This window comes from Gymnogyps californianus, chromosome 5, assembly GCF_018139145.2.
Source record: "Gymnogyps californianus isolate 813 chromosome 5, ASM1813914v2, whole genome shotgun sequence".
Classification (NCBI taxonomy): Eukaryota; Metazoa; Chordata; class Aves; order Accipitriformes; family Cathartidae; genus Gymnogyps; species Gymnogyps californianus.
In genome coordinates, this window is record NC_059475.1 from 40,023,156 (window position 1) to 40,049,903 (window position 26,748).

At 47.7% G+C, this 26,748-nt stretch overlaps 1 protein-coding gene across 1 annotated transcript; it reads left to right on the forward strand.

Moving 5' to 3' along the window:
* The first annotated feature begins 23,541 nt into the window (after positions 1 to 23,541).
* FOXG1 (forkhead box G1) lies at positions 23,542 to 24,918 on the forward strand. The gene has a single exon (XM_050898281.1). The coding sequence runs from the start codon at positions 23,542 to 23,544 to the stop codon at positions 24,916 to 24,918; it is 1,377 nt and encodes a 458-aa protein (XP_050754238.1).
* The last annotated feature ends 1,830 nt before the right edge of the window (positions 24,919 to 26,748 follow it).

Genomic DNA, 26,748 nt, shown 5'->3' on the forward strand with positions numbered 1-26,748 from the left:
ATTTGTTTTGGATATTTACTTTTTTTTTTTTTAATTAGCCCTTATACATATTGCATTATTGATCCATCTGATTCATTGTCTGTCAGTCCCCCTACTCCTCATAACTTCCAAAACTGTTGGCCAGTTTCTGCCAAAGATAAGAATGAGGTCAAAACCTTAAAGAGAAATCTCACAAGTTTCATTGAATTTGATGGCTGGATAGAAGACACAGAGCCAGATTGATGTCCCACTAGGCATAAAGCATCGGTCACAGCTCAGCAGTTATCTTTTTTTATTGACCTCTTGCTATCCAGTCAGCAGGTATTCTGCCAGCATGTCAGTGCAAAAGTAGCTCTGAACTACTGAGAGCGTATGATGTCTTCTGCAGAGCTGATATCTGCAGACATGAAAGACAGCTGAGGGGACACGCAAGGGAAGTCTAATGGAGTTGGGCATAAAGCTCAGCATAAATGGACAAAGGTGCTGCAATGGGGCAAAGGAAGGCATGTAAGAATATCAAATACAAATCCCCAAAAGATCACTTCATTAGCTCTGCTGTTCTCAGAACAATTTGTTTTATTTTTTGTATTAAGACAACAGAAACCAGAACACAACCAAGGAACCATGACAATAAAATGACTCCTTATTACAATGAATTTTGAACACCAACAGGAACAGAAATTAAGCACAGTATCTAAAAGAAAATGCATTCTCTTTTTAGATTGTATAGATTGAACACAGCCAGCTAAGTGATCACGCTATAGAATTTTGCAGAGGAGCTTGAAGGAGATACACAGCTACATGATATTGCAGTTAGTGTGATAGCATCTGAGGAGTCCATCTCAGCACCCTGCCGCACTCAACACAATGCGTGCACATGAAGAAAACAAATATTCTCCACTTCCCATGTGATTTGGTTTTCATCTGTCTTCTTTTATGTCTTCTCCATCTATACATAAGGATAATTCCAGGGGCAGAAGAAGAAAACCTCATTCACAGCAAACACCTAAAAAACCCGCTACTGTTAAGTCAGTTCCCTGTAACAGCTATTCTGGTTTTTTAGTGGCATAGGGATAAGATGACTGTGTGATGGACCCCAGAGTAGTCCCCGTAGTATTCTGTCAACTTGCTGTCAATTTTCACTCCTTCTCATGCCACCACTGTCAAGCTTGTAAAACCGGATGCTATGTTACTGATGCAGTGAGATCAAGTTACATTGATATTGCAGAGGTAGGTTTGTGAGTAATTAGAGAACATTGGACTTCTGGGCTCCTGACTGGTACTATCTTGAGCAGTAAATTTATCGCAGAGCAGAACTAAAAAAAAAATTGGTTTGACTGGCTGTTTGGTTGGCTGGTTTGAAAGAAAAAGGAAAAGGAAAAAGGAAAAAGGAAAAAGGAAAAGAGGAAAAAAGAAAAGAAGAGAAGAGAAAAAAGAAAAGAGGGGAAAAATGAAAGGAGAGGGAGAGGGAGAGGGAGAGGGAGAGGGAGAGGGAGAGGCAGAGGCAGAGGCAGAGGCAGAGGCAGAGGCAGAGGCAAAGGAGTTTGCTTCAGTCCAGAAAATAAAAAAGGAAAACTTAAAAGTTTTAGAAATAAGACCTCTTAAAAGCCCCCAGGAGTTCATACTACACATTGTTGGCTTTTTTTAACATAGTAAGACATAATGCAATCACTCAGTCAAGAAAATATTTTGAGATGCTTTTCAAAACTTTTTTTTTTAATTTTGGATAAATACGGAAAAATTTATCCAAACACCAAAAAATTATAAACCATGCAACATCCCTCTCCCCCGTAAATGTCATGAGATTGCTTAGAAACAAGTTATTTTCAGAAAACAACACAATTTGAATCTTCATTTATTTTTTCTGGGAGTTTGGGAAACCTTTTTACTAGTAAACTAGAAAATCCCTTATTTTTTAATGTTAGAGTCCCACTTCGTAAAGAGCAGGGTGCTGGTCTTTATGAGACTAGGGACCAGAACTGCAGCTAGCACCAAGTATCCCTCAGGCTTGTGGTGAGGTTGTGAGAAATCCATTCTTGGGAATCTTTCACTGGTTCACAAATATCTCATTAGCCTCCCTTTGTCCTCTTTGTTTCAAGGGTATCAATAATTCAGGAGGAGCCTATACCAGCAAGACATTATTCCTAATCCAAAAGGTTATGAAAGTCAACTCTAGGGGACCAGCTTCCTCCTAACCTCCTCCAGCCACTGTTGCAATGTACATTGTGAGCACTAAACAGTGCCTTTTCCCCAAAACTGGGGGTCTAGGCAGACCCTCCTCCCCTTCAGCCATGGGATAACAACATGGGCGGCATAGGTATGGGCTGGTACACAGCCTTGTCCTTACCTGATAGAGAGGAAACATTTTATCCATTTTGTGTCATTTCACTGTTATACAGAAAGAGAAGAAATGGCAGACTAGTTTCAGATAGTATTGAAAAATCAGCACTGTACAGCCTTATTCAAAGTACTTCCCTTAAAAACTTCCCAGGAATAAGAATGCTCCACACTCAATAGAAAATAGCTACAGCTTGGTCATAACCGAGGAGACGCAGCAGAGAACTGTTTGCGATAAAGCAAATATCTCTTTTTTTTTTGCCTTTCGTGACTCCTTCATTTTGTGCTCTGGAGGTTCTTAATGAAAAATGTGCACTTAAAACATATGAGCTTTTTACAGTCTAGCATGAGCAAAGAAGCAGCTATTCATAGAGGCATATGCCCAGCAGCTTATTTGAAATACTGTTCCTGCTGATAGCCGAGCAGCATTCGGAACAGGGAGTTTGTGTTTTGGACAAAGCATTTTTTACAATTACTATGTGATATGACAAGAAGAGAATACAAAGAAAAGCAATGAGAGGAAGGCAAGGACAGAGCTGATGTGGTTTCATCAGAATTACTGTAATTACAAAAGTTTTCAGCAGTACCGTGTACGTGGGTGCACTGTTCTTTATTGAATACTTGAAATATATCACCTGCACCCCTGAGAATGCTGACAGCAAATTCAGTACTGGCAGGAAGGTGCAGGGACCTGATGCCATTGCTAGTCAGACTGTGATGCTCCCCAATCATCACAGTTTCTTCCTCTGCCCTTGTGCATCGTGTTCCAGCTCCCTAAGTGGAGTCAAACCACCCAAAGTCACTCAGAAATAGGTCCGCAGCAAAGCAATTAGATCCCAGCAACAGTTTTGTTGGCTCCAGAAGACTTAAAGCTGGGTAGGTGTTTTACTGCTCTCTGGATCTGGACCCAGTTCTCATATTCAGGCTTAAAGATGCTGCAAAACATTTCCAGAGAACACTTCTCTCTTTTTTAAAAATGTGTTTAGCCAAAGAAACATAATTAAGAAAGCATGTTTGGCCTTCACTTAGTTCTTTACTAGATTTCAAGGAAAAGCAAGCAAAAGAATTTTTCCAAGTTATCCAGAGCAATAGAGCCAGGGGAGACCACGTTATGACATTCTCCTATTTTGATACTGTCCACAAACCTCCCAAAAAGGGGCAACTCCATTCACCAAAATGTTGTTCTTTCTTGCTTAAAGAAGCTTTTGTTTAAGGGTAATGGAAAGCATTTCACTGGCATGGCTTTATTTGCTTTCTGTTTTTTTAAATAAGGGACACAGCTTTCATGTCACAGGTGTGTTGAATTGTCACAGCAGCTAACAGAGGAGTCATTCTTGTCATCTACTCACTTGATTATGTCTTTGGTAAGTCATACAATAAGCTAGTAACATGTCAACTGACTAATGCACCATGGAATTATTTTTTTTTAATAATTATAAGTTTGGGGGTTTTTTCTCTGTCCAAGCACTAAGGGTCTTGTATGCTGTTTCCATTAATGTAGCTACTTATGCCATGAAATACCACTGAAATCAATGGGACTATTTATGGAGGCATTTGCTATTCAAAGGGCTTGATTCTCTGATTATTTATTCTGGTTTTTCACCAGTGTTACTCTGCTTACTTGAACAGAGTTACTTCTATTTTAGCTGATACAAAAGAAACTACAGTCAAAGGTGACAGAGTCTGGCACTAAATCGCTTTGTAAATAGTTGCTTCAAAATAAAGAAAAATAATATATTTGGATAAGTGCAGATCAAGGTTTAACAAAAAGCCCAATCTGGATTTTGTATGTTCAGTTGGATATTCCAAACAAAAATTAATCTTCAAAGGTAGCATTATTTTTGAAGCTCGAACGCTCCCTACGTGCTTGACAAATAGCATCTGTCTAGAATTAAATCATGCCTCCCTGATGTCATTAGGAGACCTTAAACAGAGATCAGATTTCATCCTGGAGAAACAGGCTTACAAAGGCTTTTGTTAACAGAGTTCTTCATTTCATAATGCAGAGGTGCCCAACTGATGGGCCATTCCAGCATATTTCAATTATTTAATTGAGTCCACGATCTACTTCCAGCTACCTCCTTTCCCAAGCGCCTCGAAGATGCAGATGGAGACCAAGCTGCAGGTGAGAAGGATAATCCTGATAGCTGCAACCTCCTATTTCACAGTCATCCTGACAATTTGGTCCTCTGCCCAAAACACAAGCATCCTGATTGCCTGACAGGTACAAAGCTCATCCCCTTGCAGGGTGGGGTTTGAATGCTCCCCTTTTTGACATTTCCAAGGCAGGCAGGGAGCAAGAAATGATCTACAACTGCCTGTGTAGGAGCTATTGAAGGAAACAAAAAGGCTTCTAAGAAGCACCAGACTTATTGTGCTTGCTTTATACGGGCTCTGTGTAAATGTGTGCATACTTTCAGATTTTATGCACATGTGAAGATCAGCTGTCCCGGGTACGCATGGTGGGTGGCATGCTGTGGCAGGAAGAATGGGCTCCACAGTCATAATTGGTAAGCTTCTGATGAGCTGACTGAGCACAGTACACATCATGTAGCACTTTTCACATTGCCAAGTTAACAGCTATCACCAGAGGTAGAATTTAAACTGCTGGAATAAACAAAGTCAAGGGGAAGTATCTTGCTGAAATGTCACCTCCCACAGAGCTTGTGGAAAGCCATTACTATTGTAAAGATGCATATATGGGATTTCAAAATGTATATTATGCCTTAAAAGGTATACTTCAAGAATGCGAAACATACAGCAAGGGCAAACAATTATCTTTCCCAGAGTTTAAATAAGATTGCCATTTTTAATATGTTGGAAACTTCCCGGTAGCTTTCAGATGGTTTATTATTATACAAAGTAATCTGTCTAACTCAACTAAAATAGTTCACTTGAGAAAAAAAAAATTAAGTAATTTGTGGTTATAAACTTTATAGAGATTTAACTTGTCTGCCTTACTTTGTCTGAAAGATAGGGCTATAATCTCATACAGCTACCAGGAGAATTAACTGGCTCGCAAATTGGAAGCACTTTATCTAAGTGCCAAGTGTACTATTGTCGGAGGTAGAGCTGCTCAAGCAATAACCCCGTGCCAAAGTAGCCCCAGAACTGTGGGTCTCAAGAACAAATATCTTCCTTCTTTATTCTGTCCTTTCTTTCAGGACTGTAAACACAAAGATACCTCCAGCTACCATGTTTCTCTTATGGCCTGCCTTTCCTGAGAGAACAGAGGACCCCTCCAGCCGGACCAGCTGGCTCTGCTGGGCTTTGGAAAGGTGGACTGAAGGGCAGGGCCAGAAACCAAGCAGCCTGTGCAACCCCCTATAGGTTCCCTGGGGGATGCCTGATGCTCGAGACCTGAGCAGGCTGTGCTGCAAAAGGGAGGGCTGTGCTGCATGGAGGGATCTGCAGGGCTGGCATGGTGGCCCAGCTGAGTGCTGAGTTTCGTCTTTGGCCCTTTTCCCTGTCCTTCAGGGCCAGGCCACAAGGCTAGGGCCCTGAAGCACACTGACAGCAGGTACCTCTTGGTGCTGGCGGGATCTTATCTGGGGGGGCAGCCCCAACCACAGAACAGGGAGGAAGATGTTGAAGGCTCTGAATCCAGCTAATACTGTCTGATTTATTGTTTATGGGCACTGAACAAAGACTAGGTAGCTAGGGAAAAGGGCAGCACATTGCTATCCCCAAAAGAGAAAACAGACTGGAGACTGCATGTTTCGCAGAGGGTTTATAGGCTGATACAAAAAACGCATTTCCAAAAATAACAGCTGTAGGGATTGATGGGCTGCCCTGTCCTCTCCAGGATTTTTTGCTCTTGCCCTGGCAGATCCAGCAGCGAGGTGCCTTGATCCATAAGAAGTGTCAGCTTTGCCTGAGGAGCAACTAGAGGGGGTGGGAAAGAGTGAAGAAAGGGATGGTTGCAGAAGCGCGGGTTGCTGGTCAGAGAGCTCCCAGCCCCGCTCTCAGCCCGGAGCAGACCCCCAGCCCTGGCCCCAGCCTTGGCCGGGGGCAGCTCCGGCTCGGCAGCCCCGTGGCAGGGAGGTGCCGGCTGCTCCGTGTGAGCAGGACAAACTGAGCCATCACGCCACTCGCTGTAGAGCGTTTGCTGGCGACCTTGGCCATGCCAGCAGTCATTTTTTTCTTGCCCGTAGCTAGCACGGGTCATCCAACCTGTGGCACTGTTGCACACAGTCGCTGGCGATCAAATAAATAGCTAGAATATGGGAAATGCAGCAATTCAAAGAAGACCAAGAGCCAGCAATAGGGAAGTGTTACCTTGGTATCAATCACTATTCTGTTTGAAATCCTTGACACACAGAAGAATTGCATCTTTTTTTAATTGTCCTCTCCCCCGCCCTTCCCTGTCCCCCTCGCTGAGGTGACCCTGATGTATGCGATGTATGCAATATGTGCATGTGAAAGCGCTATTACCACGACTGTGAAATCCCAGAGCAGCGTGTATTTCCCTGGCCCTGGCATCATTTCGCCTCTTGCACTGGAGTCTGGGGGGAGGCAGCCGAAGTGCTGCTAACAAATTAGAGAAGCTAACAAGCCTCAAAAGGGACAAAGGCAGGGCAGGAGGGGTTAGAGCAGCCCGCAGCCCCGCGCCGAGAGGAGGCGATACCCAGCAACCCGGACAGGGAGGAAGGAAAGAGGAGCCCGCAGGACCGGGGAGAGAGCAGGGGTACCGGGGCTGTACCCTCGAGAGACCTGCTCCGGTTCCTGCCCTCCTGGCTGCTTTGCTTTTTGATTGTTCTTTATCCCCGATTTGAAGGAAAGAAATATAAAAGTTGTTTGTTTTTTTTTTATGAAGAGGGCAGACAAGTAAATGATTATTTTGATTCTTGCTTGACTTGAGGGCTAGAGACTAACCTATTTAGCCCTTTCGTTGGTTTGAATTAATGTCAGGAGGAAGAAACGCACCCGGGAAAATTAGACAGGAGAAGGATCACCTTTTGCTAAAAACGTATTTTCGTTACTTTAATTTATTTGTGCTTATTTTTCCCACGTTGGTTCTCCGATTGTAAGGAAATATGCCAAGTGTGAAATAAATGCTTCGACAAAGTAAATAACTGTTATTACTTCTACCCGTCCATAAATATGGTATAAAAATAATAATTGATCACATCACTTTTCATTTCCCTGCTTCCACTTACTGAAGGACACCGTGCAACGAAAACCGCCAAGGGCGTTAAAGAAACGAAGCGTGCTTTGAAGCGAGGACGGGCGCTCAGAGGCGATGGTCCTGCTGGATAGAGGCGATACAAGCCCTCTTCCCCGCAGAAGAGCTCGGGAGGGCTGTCTGAGAAGTGTGCCAACGAGGAAGCTGATTAGAAAAAGGAGGGCTGGAGAGATGCTCCCCAGGCTGATGGAGAGGTCTGAGCTTACGCCTAAGGGCGCGGGAGGCGGTCCCCCCGGCCTTCAGGACCCCGTTTTTTCCCCAAAGCCCAGGGTTCAGGTGCCACTTGGCAAGGTAGCGGCACACGGGGCGGCGATGGGTCCTGGAGGACGTGCCAAGGGGCGCGGGAGGAGGAGAGGACCCGGGGGCTGAGCTGGGGCTCCCGCCACGTCGAGGGGCGCTCCCCGCAGCGGCGGCGGGGCCAGGCGGAGGCGGCTCGCCGAGGCCACCGGGCCGCTGCCGGGGCAGACGGGTTCCCCCGGCGGCTCCGCGGCGCTCCCCGGCTCGGCCCGGCCTGCCAGGGCGGCGGGGCCTGGGGAGGGGGCCGGCAGGGTTTGCCTGTCCTCGCCAGAAGCCGGGCAGCTACGGCGAGATATATGGGAATGCGCCAAGGTATTCCCTTAGGGACACCTCCTGTGGTGGCCCCGGTGTGTTTTTAGCCTCCTCCTCTCCAACGGAGTCGAGAGCAAGGATCTGCTTCGTAATAGCCCTGGTAAAAGCAAACATACTGGCAGGCTCCTAACAACCCTCCAGAGAGGGAAGCTGACATGACGGCTAGGATGTGACATCCAGCGGACACCTTTCCCCTTGCAAGGGACCAGTAATCTCGTTTTCCTCCCCTCCGCGGCTGTAGCGCTAGGTTGCCGAAGCGGGTTATCCGGGGAATTAGGCAGTCAAACCTACCCACTTCTGTAGGAATCGGGGAAACACAAGGAACGTGCAAAAAAAAACCAAAAACCAAAACAAAACAACAACAACAAAAAAAAACAAAACACAAAACCCCCCAAAAAAAAGAAGAAAAGAAAAAAGAGGGAAATTACAGGTCTCAAGTTTTCCTTAGTTTATCTGCCAAGGCTTCCAAGCAGGAGGGAAAAGGAGCCTTTGCCTTTTTGCTAAAGGAATCTCTGTGCATTCCCGACCGGAACGAGGTCTCTACACCGCCAAGCACCTCTCTTGCGAGTATGTTCACATTAGTTATGATGATCATAATAATAACAACAATCCCCAGAATTATGAGACAAAAGCACGTTTGACAGTGTTTGAGAAATTCAAATACAGCTGCATCGGCTTTGTCTCTGGTTCAGTCACATTTATTTCCCCAAGCTAGGCAGACAGCCTGAGTGAAGCATGACAATGAGTTTTGTAAATAGCAAATGGAAGGGTTTGCTGGGTTGTTGGGTTTGTGGGTTTCTTTTTCTTCCTCCCCTCCCTGTTTGATTTCACTCACAATCCAAATAACCTTCCTCAGTGAATGTTTCAAACAAGAGAATGTGAGCGGGAGGGGACGAGGGGGGCTTATAATTGCAGGTTCCCTTTGGAGCTGGAATTAAAACGCTGACGGCATGTGTTGCAGAGGAAAGGTGCAGAGGCAGCCTCCGCTCTGACTGCAGGACGGCTGTGTTGTTGCTGCCATAGCGTTTATTTACAGCCAAGCACTTGAGAGCAAACACCGCTTCAAAGCGGGAAAGTTGTGGGCCCTACTCTCTATGCCCGATTCGCCAGGGTCCCCCTGGCAGGAGAGGGACCCCCGGCGGGAGGGACACCCGGGACCGGGGCCCTGCTCCCTCCGCTGGGACGAAGCAGCCCGACCCCGCAGCCGCGCAGGGAGCGCCCCGGTCGCAGGGCTGCCTCTGGGCAATGCCGCGTTCGCACCTTCCCTGTTGAGATCTGCGCGTCCCGAAGCTGGGGGGGGGGGGGGGGGGGGCGGGGGGGAGGGAGATGGTCAGCTGGAGGTGGCTTAAAAAGATGTTAGCCAGTACAGCAAAGAGGTGGATATTAAGACAGCTCGTTTCGACCGCTTACTCTTGTCAGGTTCAAGTGTCCTGTGCTTGGAACTGCGCACAGACCCGTACCCCAGCGAAGGCACTGAGGATGGGGTGAAATGAATCATTTCTTTTTCGTGCACCAGAATCCTCTCCCTTATTCAGGTCAGGTCGCCACTCCTACGGACCTCTCCTGCTTTCGCTGGGTGAGAAATGTATTCCTTGCTTTTATCAAGCTCTCATTCTCACCCTCCCCCTTCCATTGTCTCAGGGGAGGGGGGGGGGAAAGCAACTTGTTCTGCACAGACGAGTTAAAATACATTTGCAAAAGCGTCTGCAGCTCTTCGAAACTTTCCCTGCTTCCTTATCAAAGCCACCTTCCCCGTGGGAGAGTCGGGGGAGCTTGTTTGTTTGTTTTGGGTTGGCTCGAAACTCTCAGTCTGTTGCTTGTTATTGCCTAGCGTGCTCGTCTCCTCACGGCCGGCTTCCCTGGATGATGCTGTGGTCCTGGCAGCTGGATCCGAGCCGCTGAGCACTTCACCTGATGCACAAATAACCCCCAAAGTTTCCCGCAGAGACTATTGTGCTTTGCTAAGTTTGGCTGAACATACCAGTAACTATTTTTCTTGGACTCTTTTTAGGCTCCGCGCCTTCAGTGAAAGCCTTTTCTTGTGGCTGCCACTGCAGCCCCTATTCATGAGGGAGGGCAGGAGACGGACGCCGGAATCCTTAACTTTTCCTGGGAGGGCAGGAGGGAGGAACGAAGGGAAAGCGTTGTCGCTTTGGGAAGCCTCTCACGATGCAGGCGAAGCCTGTCCCTGCTCTCCGCAAGGCAAGGAACGAGATTGTAATAATAGAATACAAACATGTGTTTTGTTTTCCATTAAGTCGATAGACCAGACAAGGTCTGCCCGGGGGAAAAGATGACTTGAGCTGTTAATGAGAGCTGACACTAAGATTTGAATAGTAAGGGCTCGTTTCGCCAGCGGTGTCTCAACAATATTGCTTTTTTTTTTTTCTCCTTTACAGCTCCGGGAAGTGCCCACGCTAGGCTCGGGCAGTGAGCGCAGGGAGAGTGCCGGCCCACGGGGACACCTCGGAGGGGGAAGATGGAAGGGACCGCCACTCCTGCCTTTCTGCTTTGTTTTCATGGAGGTCTTTCTTTTTTTTTTTTTTTTGGGGGGGGGGTGGTGGTGGAAGGAAGATGAAAGCGTTTAGATTTTTTTTCTCTCAGTGCCCCGTGTGCGTAAACACGCAAAAACGACACCTCGAAGAGGGAGCACGCGTTTTGTACTGATACCAACACTGCACCGAAAACTTTGGGGCGTCGGGGGGGGACGGGGGGGCGGGAAAATACAACAGTGCCTGATCCTTAGAAAATCAACGGGAAACCGCGTTCCGAGGGGCGGGGGAGCGTGAGATGTGTTCCCCCGCACTCGGGCAGACGGGCAGACCAGGTAGCTCCTCTCTCTCCCCGGGCTGGCTGTCTCCCGCCGCACCGCGGGCCAGCGGCGCGGCCGGCGCTGGCGGCCCTCGGCCGCTAGATGTCGCCGGCGCCGTTCGCATCGGGCTCCCTCGCCGCGGGAAGGCGCCGAGCGCGGCCGCCGCTGCCGCCGCTCCCCTCCGCGCCCGGCCCGGGGACGGCCGCCGGGCACCCTTCGGCTCGGCTCGGCTCGGCTCGGCTCGGCTCGGCTCGGCTCGGCTCGGCTCGGCCCTGCCCGTGCGGAGTACGCGGGCGCCCCTCGCCCCTCCGCTGGGCACCGCGGGCACGGGGTCCCAGAGGGGAGCCTCGGAGGTCCCAGGGGCGGCAAGGTTTTCTGCGGCCCCGGCCGGGGCTCCCTCGGTTGGCGACACCGGGGCGGGGCGGGGGGCTGCTAGGTGAGGGACTTTTTGATGTGAACTACACCGAAAAAATGGTCTCTGCGGAAGACACACGCGAGGTGTCGAGCGGGAAACCTCGGTAGCGTGTCGCCGCGGGGATGTGCGGAGTTTGTGCTTCGGATGGTTTGCAGGGGACTGGGGGACCCCGGGGCGCTGCGGGGTGCTGGGCTCCGAGGGGATCAGGGTCCCCTCGGCAGCGGCTGCAGGGCACCCCGGGCTCCCCCGCCCGGGGCCTCGGGGCCGCCTGCGACAGCGGCGACGCACGGAATCGGCGGCTGGCCTTGGGAAAGGCTCCAGAGATGAGCATTTCTGTTGTGCGAAGTGCCCGCATTAGCAGCCCGAACACGTAGGAAAAGGCTGACATCTGCGGTTTGGTAAGAGGCACCCGAGAAATGACAGACCTCTTGGTTCAGAGGGGAGCCCCCGCCTCGGCTCCCGGCGGGGAGGGACCCGCCGGTCCCCGGCTGCGCCTGCGGGAGCGGCTGGCCCGAGGGAAGGAAACCTCCTCTTCTGAGATTTCCTCAAGTTTAAAAGCAGGGATACGACACAGTCTCTCGATTTGGGACATTCACCGTCAACGCCCAGAAGTGAGAAGACAGAAGGAGACCTTCGGTATAAACTTTGAGCCTGATTCCAGTGGGAGCACAAATAATGAGAGTTTCCAGGCTTTTGTCCCCGGTTTACAAAATAACACATAAAATCGAGGGTGCACCGTGGGTCATTTTTCTCAGCCTTTGTGTCAACGCACCTCTGCTTTTGACTCCTCACTGCATAGTTTAATCCACCCCTGAATTTTTCCAAGCCCATCTAGATCTCTGGCCTGAGTTAGAACGAAGCCAGAGCTACTTTATTTGTAAGGAGCCGCAAGGGCTGGCGAAACCCGCCTGAGTAGGGGAGACATTGGGGAGCCGGCTGTGAAGGACTGCGCTGCGCCCCGCCGCACGGGAATCCGCATCCGCACGGGTCAGTGTAGGGTCCACCCCCTTATGAGCACACACGCAACAGGGGCAGAAATTTGGAGACTTGTCGAGAGGGGAAGATAAATAAGAAATAACAATAGAAAAAGAAAAATTCGTTCGGGATTAAAACAAAACAAAACCAAAAAAAAGTCCGCAGAAAGAGGAGTCCTGAAAGTTTCCTCTAGCTCTCCTCTCATTTTCTGTAGTTTGAACTGGGGTGTTGGAGTCACACCACGGAGGGCATATGCTGTCTCCGCGGGTCTGTGTTTGTATGATCAAAATATCAAGGGGCACTCTTTCTACTTCGATGGGTTTCCCAGTAAGGGCTCAGAAAGGAGCAACACGGCTAAATGGCACCTTTAAGAAGCAAGCTATGGGGCAAAGGATGTATTGTAAGAACAGATGAGGGTATGCTTGGCATAGCTGATATTTATTGACATTATCCAAAAGGAAATAAGTTAAAGAAATGTTAGGTATTCCATGACACAATTGTTGCACAAACTGCATTCAATCAAGTTGGTTTGTTTTCAGGGCTCTTTTGCAAGCATCTTCCACACGCTTGGTTTGAAGGGAGAGTTCTCATGGGCTGTTCTGCATTTTCAGAGACGATCAAGTCAATCCTGAGAGAAAAGAGTCGCTTTAGAAGGAGAAAAACTGCTTCTTCGTGGAGTTTAATGTATTTTTTTAAAAGCCGTATCTCAGAGAAAAGGCCTCTTGTAACAGATTCCTAGATCGTGTCAAATTATAACAAACTGAATCGCAAGAAGCAATTACAAAGCAAATATTGTGATCGGTGTTGTGGGTAAAATCGGAGCCGGGTTTATAGAGGAATATTAACTCTGATTTTTTTTTTTTTTTTTTAAATCAACAGTGATTAGATTTGTGTTAAGCCTAAAGACCTTTTCCTGTAGATGGCGTCCTTTGGGTACTGAGTAATCAATAATAATACAGTCGTACTCAGGAGACTTTATTAAGCCTTGGATAATAAAATAATTAATAATCTTTTTTTTAGCTATATATTTATTGAAAGTGAAAAAGCCTTGATTTATCGTAAGCAAAGTGTGTTTCTCCTTCACGTGGATGCAAATAAAAACTGTTTGAATAAATAAGTTGTTTCTGAACATTTTGTTGTCAAAGTGTTAAATGTCCCCGTCATTTTTATTCAAACACTAACATGATTACAGCCAATTATATATTCACCAGTGTTCTTTATTTTAGAGTAATTGTACTTGTCACTAATAAAACAGAGACATAATGGATCGCTACTGTTCTGAATTTTAAAGCAATTTTCTGTAATTTGATTGAATTATACATCGTCTCCACTACTTTTTTTTATTTCTGTATTTTGAAATCCTATTTTCTTGAAAATTGCAGCTCTATTCCTGTTTTGTTGTTCCTGAAGTAACGAAACCTTCTGTAACATTTATAAATAGAGCCTCGTCCCTTTTGAAATGTGGAAAATCATCATTTCAGCCCCAACATACTGAAAGCTGTAGACTTAAAATCCGAAAGTCCGGAGGAGCGCCTGAACCAGAACACTTGGCTCAACGCGGTGCCCTTCTTTGAGATGAGAAGCAGAACATAAGCAGAGAAAACAAAACTGCGACATGCATAGGAAGGTTTGATCACTTTATTGCAATGATTTGGTGCGCTTCTTGGGGCTCAAACATAGAAACACGTCAAAACAAGCAGTTCAGTTGCTAATATTTACCACGGGAGAATAGGTAAAGACACGGAAAAAATATAACGCCAATTACATCCCTCCAGGCAATTAGAGCGATTATCCGTATACTGTCCGTATGTTCTTTTAGGTGGTGATTACAGGTAAGAAGCCCAGGAGTGACTTGGCTATCTTGAGGCACAGACAATAGAGACGCAGAACGAGACAGAAGTATACGGAGATACCGCACACGCATGGAAAATACCGCGCTGCGTTATTGTACTGCTCCTCGGGTTGTTTTGCTGAGGATGGGTTGTTTTGCTGAGGATGAGCTCTCAGAGGGTTGGTTTTTTGTTGTTGTTTTTCAAAGCCGAAAACATGCCTTTAATTTAGCAATTGTATCAACCATCAACGCGATGAGATATGATCCGCGTTGTCGCCAAACACAAATCAAAAAATGATACAAAGGCTTTCACAGGTTAATTTCATATGACAAAACACATGCCCACCACAACAGATAAAGTTAAACTATCGTTTGCAAACCGTGCGATTGCGTGAAAAGGTATCTCTTAGGTACAGTTAGCACAGTCAAACATGAATGTTTTTTCCGCGATTCTGTAAGGTAAAAATAAGGGAAGGCGCGGGAACCCAGGTGGCTCACTGTGAGAGCCTTTCAGTGAAGCCTTAGCGGGACATGATCCCGACCCTCAGTGAGAACAGGCTTCTTGCTTTTGCGTATTCACTATTTAATATAACCACAGAAATTAACTTGTAGTCGCCTTGGAAGGAAAAAAAAAAGTGATCTACTCCTAACCGGATATCGTTTTATTAATTCCAACGTGTACAAGGACTTGTGAGCCTTTTCTTTACCCTTTCATTGATGTTTTGAAATGAGTGTGAAAATAAAGTGTAATGCCATCCTCTGCTAGTATTCTGCTAGTAGGCAAATGGAAATTATTTATTTGTTGGAGTTTCCGGAGCTACGGCATGATTTCATTATTTAGGTGGAGTTTATAGCTCGATTACAACAAACATTGTTTTCTAAAAACTCCCTAGGAAACATAACCTCTGTGTGTGTGTGTGTGTCTGTGTGTGTGTGTCTGTGTGCAAGCCTATGCCAGCGCCCCATCTAAAAGATGGAGAGGAGAAAACACACAAAGGAGATGCATCCCGGGAGAACTCTTTCTTTCAACGTTTTTCCTCTCCGCATTGTCAGTGCACGGCAAGTCTGTCTGCAGCCGCTTCTCTTTCTTGGTCAAATTATTGTCGAGGCAAAACTACAAACCCCAGGCTTTAGCGAGGCACCGTCCGTGCTCGGTGGGAGGGACACAAATGGGATTTAACTTGTTGCCAGTCATTTTTGTGTGTTTGTTTGTTTGTGCTGGTGCTTTAAAAGCGAAACAAATTCCAGAAACAAAGCGGGGGGGTGGGGGTGGGGGGGTGGGCTGGGGAGGGAGGGAGGAGGAAAACAAGCTCTGTATAAAAGACATATCATATTAAAATAATACATGAACACACCCACTGATATCAAGGCTATGATATCAGCCCTTCCCCAAGAAACTTATTTATAAGTGGTAGCGGTTATAATCATTCAACAAGCCCCTTACCATCACTCTCCCCTCCCTCCGCTAAAGAAAGAAAGAAAGAAAGACAGAAAGAAAAGAAAGATAGAAAGAAAAGAAAGATAGAAAGAAAAGAAAGATAGAAAGAAAAGAAAGATAGAAAGAAAAGAAAGATAGATAGATAGATAGAAAGAAAGAACGAGAAAAGAAAGAAAAGAAAGGTAGAAAGAAAGAAAGAAAGAAAAGAAAGAAAAGAAAGGTAGAAAGAAAGAAAGGTAGAAAGAAAGGTAGAAAGGTAGAAAGGTAGAAAGAAAGAAAGAAAGAAAGAAAGAAAGAAAGAAAAGAAAGAAAAGAAAGGTAGAAAGAAAGAAAGAAAGAAAGAAAGAAAGAAAGAAAGAAAGAAAGAAAGAAAGAAAAAGAAAACATGGAGACCACCCTGCCCGATATAAAAAGTGTTCAGAACAACCTACATAAAGAGGCAACTCCTGCGAGCCCTACTCATGCGAGGAGACCAAGGAGCGAGCAAGGTCTGCTTCCCGGGCAGCCTCCTTGGAGCTAGAGCAAGCCCCGTCATCCTGACACCCGCAAAGTGCGGGTCCCACCGCTACCGTGCGGCGGCCGGAACGAGCACCGGCACCTCCTCCTCCTCCCGCCTCAGCCCCAGGCACGGAGAAAGCTAAAATCGGCTTTGCTCCGAGGCTCGCCAAACGCCTTCTCCTGGAGGGGTGTATAGCTGTTTATGGCTTTTGTGCTACACCGGGCATTTTGCTATGGTTACAAGGGGGCCCCGGGGCGGGGGAGAGGGGAGGATGTTGCGCTTTTGTAGGCCCTAAAAATTGGATCCGCAGCTGATGTCGCCGAGCCCCAGATGCCGCTGAGCCGAGGGGTGCGGTGCGGGGAGAGGGCGGCGGCGGGGCGGAGTGGCGCCGAGCGGGCAGCGGCGGGCGCGGCGCGGCCAGGTAGGACGGGCGGGCAGCCCCGGGCGCCGGCGCCCCCCGCGCCCGCCTGCCTTTTGCGGAGCGCTGGGGTGAAACAGCAGCGGCGAGAGAGGCTGTGTCTGTCCTTGAGCTGGGGGAGGGGGAGAAGGCCGGGGAGGGGGGGCGTCTTTTCACTCGAGTTACCGAAAAACTGCAAACCAGATACATGTGTCATTTGCCAAAGATTACGTTTGTAAGAGGCTAAAGAGCTTGAGAACACCACCATGAAAATATTCCAGCAACAGTTTCTTAGGAGTCAAGGAGCAGCTAGAAGTCTCTTCAAGCACTGTTTGGGGTTTTTTTCTCTCCAGGTCTTTCTCTTTCCCTGTATTTTATTTCCCGATTCTTTAATTCAATCTGGTAACTCCGGCAAAAGCACTGTGTCGGCCAAGAACGTTTTAGCAGTAAACACAGAAGAAAATAAAATTATGTATTTAAACCTCGAGAACAGTACAAGGCTTTTAACTTGTCGGTTTTTTCCCCTGCATTTTATTATCGTCGTCTGCATAACTCTGTGGATAATTCTTAAGGGATATTTTAATTTTCGATTTGATTCCTCAGTTAGGGAGAGCTTTTATTACACAGGGACACGTATTACCTAGGCAGGTGTGACGGCTCTCTTATGCACGCTGGCATATAAAATAATAGCGACATTTAGGATCTAAAAAACGGCACGTCTTAACGTTAAAGTTGGCAGCGAGTGTAAAAATATTCTGTTCTGAAAAATTCTGGCAGTGGCAGCTGAACACACCAAATCTAGTGGATGCTCTACACTCTGTAGATAGGCTTTCTGTGGATGGTATTCTACAGCTACAGGAACAAATAAATAAAATCTTCAGCTTTTAATTAAGGCGATTGAATTCAGACCTCTCCACCCAGCATAGCCGCCGTGGGAAATGCATACTCTAATGTTTACTCGGATCTCTTTCTGTCACTATTCTATCTTGTCTTACGCTTACGACATCAGCAAAGCTTTCTGGCCCCTACAGGCATTGTTTCCCGTTTCCACGTTCTCCGTCCAACCTCTGCCCGTCCAAGAAACTTCCTAAAGTTCAATAGGAGGGGAACTCTTTGCACCTAGTTGGTTAATGTCATTGTTCTAACGCTACCTCTCCCCTGGCTGCGCAGGCTTCTCAAAGGTATACAGTGCCCCGCTGGCTGTTCTTTATGGTACAGTGCAGCTTCTCAAAAGATCATCGGATGGAGAAATTTAGCTCTTCTTGAAACATTTAAGCAACTGAGCAATTAGTTCTGAATGGGGGTGGGGGGAGGGAAGACTAGAGAGCTTAAAGGAGGGGGGGAGAGGAGATACAACACAACTAGCCCGAAAACAACAGGGGTGGGGATGCATGGGAGGGAGACTTAAAATGTTTGTATTTAAAGGGTGCTTGCAAGGTCTTCGGCACAATATGTGCTGCTCTCCTTAAAGGGGCACTGAGTGCCAATAACCATTAGTCATCCAGTAGGGACTTTTCATTACAGATCTATCTTTAGGGGGAATTCCCCGAAGTCTCCGAAGGGAACATAGCTGCGGATTTCAAACCCGGTCCAGTTCCAGTCACACAGTGCCTGCGTACCTGCTGCAATAGAAGGGAGAGATACTTACCAGAGTTTCGGGAGTGCGCGGATAGCCCAAAGGTCTCTGCAGTGCTCCTTTCCTCTGCGGAATACTATCTTGCATCCGAGGCAGTTCCCAGTCTATATTTGATGTTAACATTTATGCTATCTCAAACACGAGGCTCTCCCATAGACATTTTTTCCAGGGTTTTCAAGCAAATTTCTCGGTGCCACAATGTTATGATGGAAGGATGCTGAAATGACAGGCCTCGTAGACGCTTGTCTTAATCATCGGCTTCTTAATTTAGTTTTAGTGCTGTGGTTTTGTGTGTGTGCGTGTGTGTGTCTGCGCGTGTGTGCGCGCAAGAGAAGCCTCTGACAACCTGCAGCTTCCTAATGACTGACGAGGCAGGGCTGCTGCAGCAAAGTAACACTTCCCTGGTGTGAAGACCTCTTACTGGGAAGTTTAGTTCACTACTGCTCTCGCAATCCTAATCGTATAACCTGTAACCAAAACGCATGGAAGAAGGATACAGCATGCTAAATAGACTAACTCCTGATCACTAAACGTTAGCACTGCTACCAGCTGTTGAGGATTAACTGGAAGTTGGCTAGAGACGGACACCTAAACTTAAATCTACAAATGTGGATAGAAGGGTGTACCGTTGAATACTTCTTCCTCTCCCTCTTTGCCTCCATTCATCCATCCACCTTCAGTCCCATTCACTCCTCTTCAAAATGTTTGACTACCTCTTTCTCTTTGTTAGCGCACCGCTCCGTCCCCATTCGCCATGCCTTAGCAGCAGGGTATCAGTGTCTGCTGAGCAGCCCTTACCTTAATTGCCCAGGTAACCTGGAATAAATAAGGCAAGCTTAGAGTCAAGGGGGAATAGAATTATATGTGCGTACATCCAGGCATTTACTGTACCGAATGTGATATTACTGATTGTTAAACCAAAGTGTCCCGACTCGTTTCATGGAAGCATGATACCATCGAAGCGTGGTTATTAAATACCCTTTCTTCATGGCTGAAAAAATCCTCATTCATTTCTTAAGCTGTCAGTACATTTTAGCAGCTTAACCCCTTGAAAGAGCCTGAGAGTACAGAGCCGCTGTACCCGTGTGAAGGGGGATTGAAGGCTGGAGCTGGGGGGTGGCGGAGGGTACGCTATATCCATTGAGCTTACAGTGGAGAGGGTCTGTTTTTCCTTTGACCTTTAATTAAAAAAAAATTGGGGAAAAAAAAAAAAAAAGAAACGGGGGAGAAAAGTGTGCGGTTGAAACACTATCCCTACGAGTTATACCCAAGAACTGCACCGAGATCGCTGCTGAATGGCACTTCAGCCAGGACGTTTCAGGTCAGCTATTCACCCCCATCCTGACCCCGGAGCTGGACACTCTCAGCCCATCCCCGCCGCTCAGTGCGGCGGGTCCACACCGCAGGCGAGCGCGCAGGTGAGGGAGCATCCACGCTCTGCAAAGAGCTGGGTCCCCTCTGCACACCCACCCGCGTTTCGCCCGGTTGGGGCCGTGCGCTTCCGTTCCACACACAAGCTTCTTCTCCAGACCCCCCCCAAAAAACTTCCCTGTTAGAAAATGCTGCCACGAGGGACCTTCTTACAAGAATTCGAGTTTAGCCAGAGCTGAGGGCTCAAATCGGCCGCTCATGCAGTGCTACGACGCACAAAGCTACCACTGAAGTGGAGTCGTGGCCAGGGCAGAGCTCAGGGAAGAACTGGCGTTAGAGCAACACTCCCGCATTTCTAAAGTAAATATCTCCAGTTTTATAAACGGAGAATTTTCTGCGGAAGAAAAAAAATAGAGGGACTCGAAAGTTAAAGTCCAGCAGAAATAATAATTGACGTGGCTTCTTTTTACATATCCTTTTCTGTCCTGTAAACAGTGAATTAATCTTCATGGGCTTAGAAAGATATGTACTACATATTGGACGCAACATTTCCTTTTTTGGTAGAACTGTATATCCACAGCATTAAAAAAAAATATAATGTAAATCCTAAGTTTGTGCACAGAGCTTTATTCTGCACCCGTGACAAATGACTGTTAAATCTAGATCATCAAACGTTTTAAAAGCGTGCTTCTTTCGGTGTTAGCCCTTTGCTCAGAAATGCAAAAAGAGAAAACGTTTATTTTCTTCCCTGCTACATTTTCATCCCGGATCACAACGCAAAGTAAACTCAGCTTTGACCTAAGAAACACCTCAACGCATTAAAATTTCAACAGGCAATGTCAGTGTTACATTAAACGAGAACTCCCCCAGTTCGCTGCAGAGCTGGGATTTGAATAAAACGTTCAATGTTAACAAACAATACACACGTTTGGCACTTTGTGTATTAAATGGATCAAAGAGATTTGATAAGGCACAATACACCATTTGTACAGACCTGATTGAGTTAATATAATATCAGCAAATTTTACAGCGAAATGAATCTGTTTCTTTTCTTTGTGTTTAAAACCAGCACAGATTACAAATTTTAATGATCTGAAAATGTTTGGTATACAAAATCATGCTTATTTCAGTATTAGCAAAAACACAAGAAATTTTTCAACACAAACACCCAGCTGTGTCTATTTTAAAAGCAGTTCAATGACAGCTTGCACTTATGAGCATGCAATCAGCTAATTTCGCTTTTTTTTCTTCTGTGTTAATCAACACTTTCCTTCCTGCATATCAGAGTACAAATAGTATAGTTACTCCACATCAGTAAATGTTTACGTAACCTGTCCTTTCTCAAGAATCCGGTTACACCGAATCATTACATGCTAGACCGAGTAGGAAAATGCACTGGGCCCAGCCACCCTAATGGGATCCTAGCGCACCATAATGACACATAGTAGTTAATGATCATCATAATCATAATACTATGCAAGAATCTTACCTTTCCTCTTACCCCTTGCCATGGTAGAGTCAAGTCATATCCTCCACATTGCACTCTTCCTCGAGGATTCCCATACATTGGCTTCAGTGTTGAGCAATGAAATAATTACAAATTGACATGATTTTTTAAAAACCGCATTTCTAAAAAAAAAAAAAAAAGTAAAAAAATAAGTGTGGTTGATCATTGACTTTTATCTCTTTTTTTGTCAGTAGCAACCTGTTATGAAACTGGATAAATAAATACTATTGTGGTAAGGTCATTCGAGGTTAATCCAATGCACAGAGTTCATGCCATTCCCAATTGCAATTGTTTATTACCGGTCCATTGTAATTGTTCTCGTTATTTATTCTCTCTTTCTCACACTCGCTCTCCCTCCCTCACACACACACATACACAAACACATATATAAACCGCACATCTACACATAACCACGTTTGCTGCACTGAGCTCTAACCTGAATTTCCCCAGGATAAATTGTTTTAGCTGGGGTTGAGCTACACGTATTATTTCTACGGAACGTTTTTCCCCACAGCATAAACGTAAACTTTAGGTAGCTTAACGCGGCGCTATACATTGCCTTTGCCTACAGCTTCGGCTGGAATGTGATCAGCCCGCTCTCTATCCATTACATTTCCCTTCTACTTCCCGAGTAAGAAAGCTGCGCGATTTACTTCGCTTTGTTGCAGGGTCGATTTTTTTTTTTTTCCCCGTGCTGACAGTAAGAAACGATGTGATGTGGACGATTAACACCCATTTCCTTGGTCCCGGGAAAATGTAGCCCTAAGCCTGAGTCTCTACCACGGCATCTATTTAAAGGACGTTAGGCAGAAAGCGGCGGTACCAGACCGTTTCATCTGCCCCGGGAGCACCCGAGCCGCTGCCCCCCGCCCTCTCCCCTCCCCCAGAAAGACTAAACCCCGCGGCACCAAAGCCCCGCGGCCGGACACCGCGGGCCGGGCCGGGGGGAGGCCAGAAATCGCCATCTATATTTAATGGGTTATTAATATTGTTATTTATTTTTTTACACCTGACACGCGGCCTGCGCTCTTCTGGCTGAAACCACCCGGCAGCGCAAAGGAGGACACAGAAGGACCCCGACACCCCCCGCGTCGCTCCGGCGGCCCCGCAGGGGGAGCGGCGGGGGAGCGAGAGCTGCGCGGGGCTGGGGAGGGAGCGGCGGGCAGGGAAGCGCGAAGCCCGGCTCCGCCGCCGGCCTGGCGCCGCGCCCGGCCGCCGGAGACACAGGGAGAGAGCGGAGAGGAGGAGAGAGGAGAGGGTTTGCTCGTTTCCGTGCCTTCCCAACTCACATTCCGGAGCGTGGCGGACACGGACCGAGCGGGCCGGAGGAGACCGTCTTCCCCGGCAGGCCGCGGGCAGCGGCCTCCGTCCCGCCCAGCCCCGGGCCGCTGCCGGACCCCGGGCCCGTGGCGGCCGGAGGCCCGCCCCGCCGTCTGCGTCCCCTCCAACTGATTATCTTTTTTTTTTCTGTCTCTCTTGGTAAAATAATAAATAGAAATAACCGACACCGGGGCCTAGAAAAAATAAACTCGCCGAGTGACTTCGGCGGGATCCGCAAAATAGTACCTCCGCCGCCGGTGCGCCGCGGCCTCCTCACCCACCCGGCCTCCCACCCCGCCTCCTTCGCTGCCCGAGGAGGGGGCAAAGAGGGACGGGGCAACTTTAGTCCACCGGAGAAACTACGAAGTAGGAAAACCGGCCGGGCCCGCAGCCGTGGGACGGGCGCTGTTTGTTTGGCGTGAGGGGATTTGTGCTTCGAGCGACGGTCGGGGGAGGGGGGGTGTGGGGGGGGCATGGAGGGGGCGCGCAAACCGCCGCGGTGATGCGCCCCTGCGCCGGTATCCCTGCGCCGCGGGAGCCGCGGCGGTGGCGGCGGGGGGCGGGCCGGCGGCGGGCGGGCGCGGGGAGAGGCGGAGCGGCGAGCCGCCATTGGCCGGCGGGCGGACAGACGCGCCGGCACGCCGCCGTCCCTGATTGGGCGGCCGGTGGGAAAGGTTAAACCAAAAAATTTTTTACAGCCCCGGTGCGTGTCTGCAGCTCTGAAATTAATTGCGGCCAGGGCGGTCTGTATAGCCCGTCTCCGCTCGCTCCTCGCCGACCCGCGGCTGCGGCTGCTCCTTCCTCCCCCCTGCTCTGCCTTGCCGGGGGAACCAGGCACCATGAAGTAGCTTTTTTTTTTTTGTGTGTTTGTGTGTTGGTTTTTTTGTTGTTGTTGTTGGGTTTTCAGAGGTTTTTTTTCCCCTTTTTTTCTCCTTTTTTTTTTTTTTCCTCCGCTCTGACTCGGTTTGATTTTATCTGATTGGTGATTATTATTACTATTATTTTTTTCCCTCCCCGGCGGTTCCTGTCCTTGCTACATGACTTGCCAGCGCTTGAGACTGCGGTCCAACTGCGCTGCCGCCGCCGCCGCCGCCGGTGGTGCCGCCGCCGCCGCCGCCGCTGCCGCCGCCTCGGCCGCCACCGCCGCCGCCTCGGCCGCCGCCGCCTCCGCCGCCGCCCCGCGCGCTGCTCCCTCGGCCGCTGCAACTTTCCCCCTCAGACTAGTGTGTGATGTTGGACATGGGAGATAGGAAGGAAGTGAAAATGCTGCCGAAATCCTCCTTTAGCATAAACAGCCTGGTGCCCGAAGCCGTCCAGAGCGACAACAACCACAGCAGCCACAGCCACCACAACAGCCACCACCCCCACCACCATCACCACCACCACCACCACCACCACCACCCGCCGCCGCAGCAGCCCCAGCGAGCCGCCGCGGCCGAGGAGGAGGACGAGGAGAAGGGCCAGCTCCTCCTGCCGCCCCCCGCCGCCGCCGCCGCCGCCTCCGGCGCCCTGGAGGTGGCCAAGGCGGACATGCTGGCGGGCAAAGGCGACGCGGGCGCGGCGGCGGCGGAGCTGGAGGAGAAGGAGAAGGCGGCGGAGGAGAAGAAGGGGGCGGCGGAGGGGGCCAAGGACGGGGAGAGCGGGAAGGAGGGGGAGAAGAAGAACGGCAAGTACGAGAAGCCGCCGTTCAGCTACAACGCGCTCATCATGATGGCCATCCGGCAGAGCCCCGAGAAGCGCCTCACGCTCAACGGCATCTACGAGTTCATCATGAAGAACTTCCCCTACTACCGGGAGAACAAGCAGGGCTGGCAGAACTCCATCCGCCACAACCTCTCCCTCAATAAGTGCTTCGTCAAGGTGCCCCGCCACTACGACGACCCGGGCAAAGGGAACTACTGGATGCTGGACCCCTCCAGCGACGACGTCTTCATCGGGGGCACCACCGGCAAGCTCCGCCGGCGCTCCACCACCTCGCGGGCCAAGCTGGCCTTCAAGCGGGGCGCCCGGCTCACCTCCACCGGACTGACATTTATGGATAGGGCAGGATCCTTGTACTGGCCTATGTCCCCCTTCCTCTCCCTGCACCACCCCCGGGCCAGCAGCACTTTGAGTTACAATGGGACCACGTCCGCCTACCCCAGCCACCCCATGCCCTACAGCTCAGTGTTGACTCAAAACTCCTTGGGAAACAACCACTCCTTTTCCACGTCTAATGGGTTAAGTGTTGATAGACTAGTCAATGGAGAGATACCTTACGCCACTCATCACCTCACAGCAGCAGCTCTGGCCGCCTCAGTGCCGTGTGGCTTGTCAGTTCCCTGCTCCGGCACCTATTCCCTAAACCCCTGCTCTGTAAACCTCCTAGCAGGACAGACGAGTTACTTTTTCCCCCATGTTCCTCACCCTTCAATGACTTCTCAAAGCAGCACTTCAATGACGGCCAGGGCAGCCTCCTCCTCCACGTCGCCACAGGCGCCCTCCACTCTCCCCTGTGAGTCCTTAAGACCTTCTTTGCCAAGTTTTACAACGGGACTTTCCGGAGGACTTTCTGATTATTTCACACATCAAAATCAGGGGTCTTCTTCAAACCCTTTAATACATTAACATCCATGGGATCAGACTGTAAGTGAACATTTTACACACATTTGCATTGTAAATGATAATTAAAAGAAAAAAAAGCAAAACAAAAAAGTCCAGGTATTTTTTATTAAGTCCCCCATTTTCTGTACGTTTGTTCAGTCTTTAGGGTTGTTTATTATTCCACCAAGGTGAGGAGTGTCAGCAAGGTGCAATGTGGGGAGATTACGTTGTAGACTATGAAGTTCGGAAGACAAAATTATAGTAGAATGTGTATCTAAATAGTGACTGCTTTTGCAATTTTTTATTCAAATACGATAAGTCTATCACTAAAAGCCGCCAGATTCTCCATGTTTGCAGTATTATAAGTTACCATGGATATGTCGGTGGGTGCAGGTCTTGAAAGAAAAAAAAAAACCACCACCACTAAATTTATGAAAACTATAAAAAACTTAAAACGTAATTTGTATTTAAGCAGAATACTGAATATTGAAAGATGCCCAAGAACTACATTTTGGCCATTTATTATTTTATCCTTTTCTGTACTGAACTGCTTTTTTTGGGTTTCTTTTTTTTTTTTTTTTTTTTTTTTTACTTTTAGACCAAAGATTGGGTTTTAGAAAATGCACTCAGTGTATGGAGTAATTTAAAAAACAGCAACATTATTTCAGTTTGCAGCACTGCCCGTTCAAATGAATCAGAAGGGGACAAAATTAATGATTGCCTTCAGTTTGTGTTGTGTATATTTTGATGTATGTGGTCACTAACAGGTCACCTTTATTTTTTTTCTAAATGTAGTGAAATGTTAATACCTATTGTACTTATAGGTAAACCTTGCAAATATGTAACCTGTGTTGCGCAAATGCCGCATAAATTTGAGTGATTGTTAATGTCGTCTTAAAATTTCTTGATTGTGATACTGTGGTCATATGCCCGTGTTTGTCACTTACAAAAATGTTTACTATGAACACACAGAAATAAAAAAATAGGCTAAATTCATATATACTTGATAGTTTTTTTGTCTCTTTTATTAACTAAAATTAATATGCCAGAGGCTTTAAAGTTACAGGGAGATCAGAGCGCTGCTTATTACAGCAGTCCACCATTTTTCACATGCTCCTTTCTCCCCCCCCCACCCCCCCGCCCAGATCATGTTCTCTTTAAGAGCCGTATTTTCAAATGTAAAGGATCAGGGTATTTAATTAAACACCACGGCCACTATTGTGATGTCCGTTTTAGGGCAGAACTCTTATCAAGCCTGCTTAAAAATTGTTAGTACGAGGTAGGGTGTCTTACTAAAAACTCTGCCTTACGTTGAAGATGCTTAAAATTGCGGACATATATATGCACATATATATACATACATATAACATGTAAGTATATATGCACACATCAGGAAAAAAACAAGGTGCATTATTACAAAGATACGTGTTGTTCTTGCAATCTCTGAAATGCATTCAAAGAATTATTGTTCTGAAACAAATTAATTTCGACTCTATGATCACTGGAGATATATGAATGTGTGTGTGTGTGTATATACATATACATATTAGCTTTCATATAATCATTTGATCAAATTTAGCAAGCTGTGATACGTATGCGTATAAAATGCAATTCTTAACGTAAAGGAACACGGTTCCGGAAGTATCTATACTATATGTATTTATATACTTTTAATGCTGCAAACACTTTGGCTTTAAATATTGTAAAAGTAGCGATAGTTTTTCAGCTAGAACCTCTCTCTGCCCCTCTCGCCCTCCGGACGGGGAAGGAGCCGAGCAGGGGTGAGGTGAAGTTGCAGTACGTTGCAGTGAGGCAGAGGGCTGGAGGGGTCACGTGACGCCCTGGCTTGCATAC

Bases quoted from the DNA above. Each gene is read 5' to 3' on its own strand.
- FOXG1 (XM_050898281.1), top strand. From the start codon at position 23,542: ATGTTGGACATGGGAGATAGGAAGGAAGTGAAAATGCTGCCGAAATCC.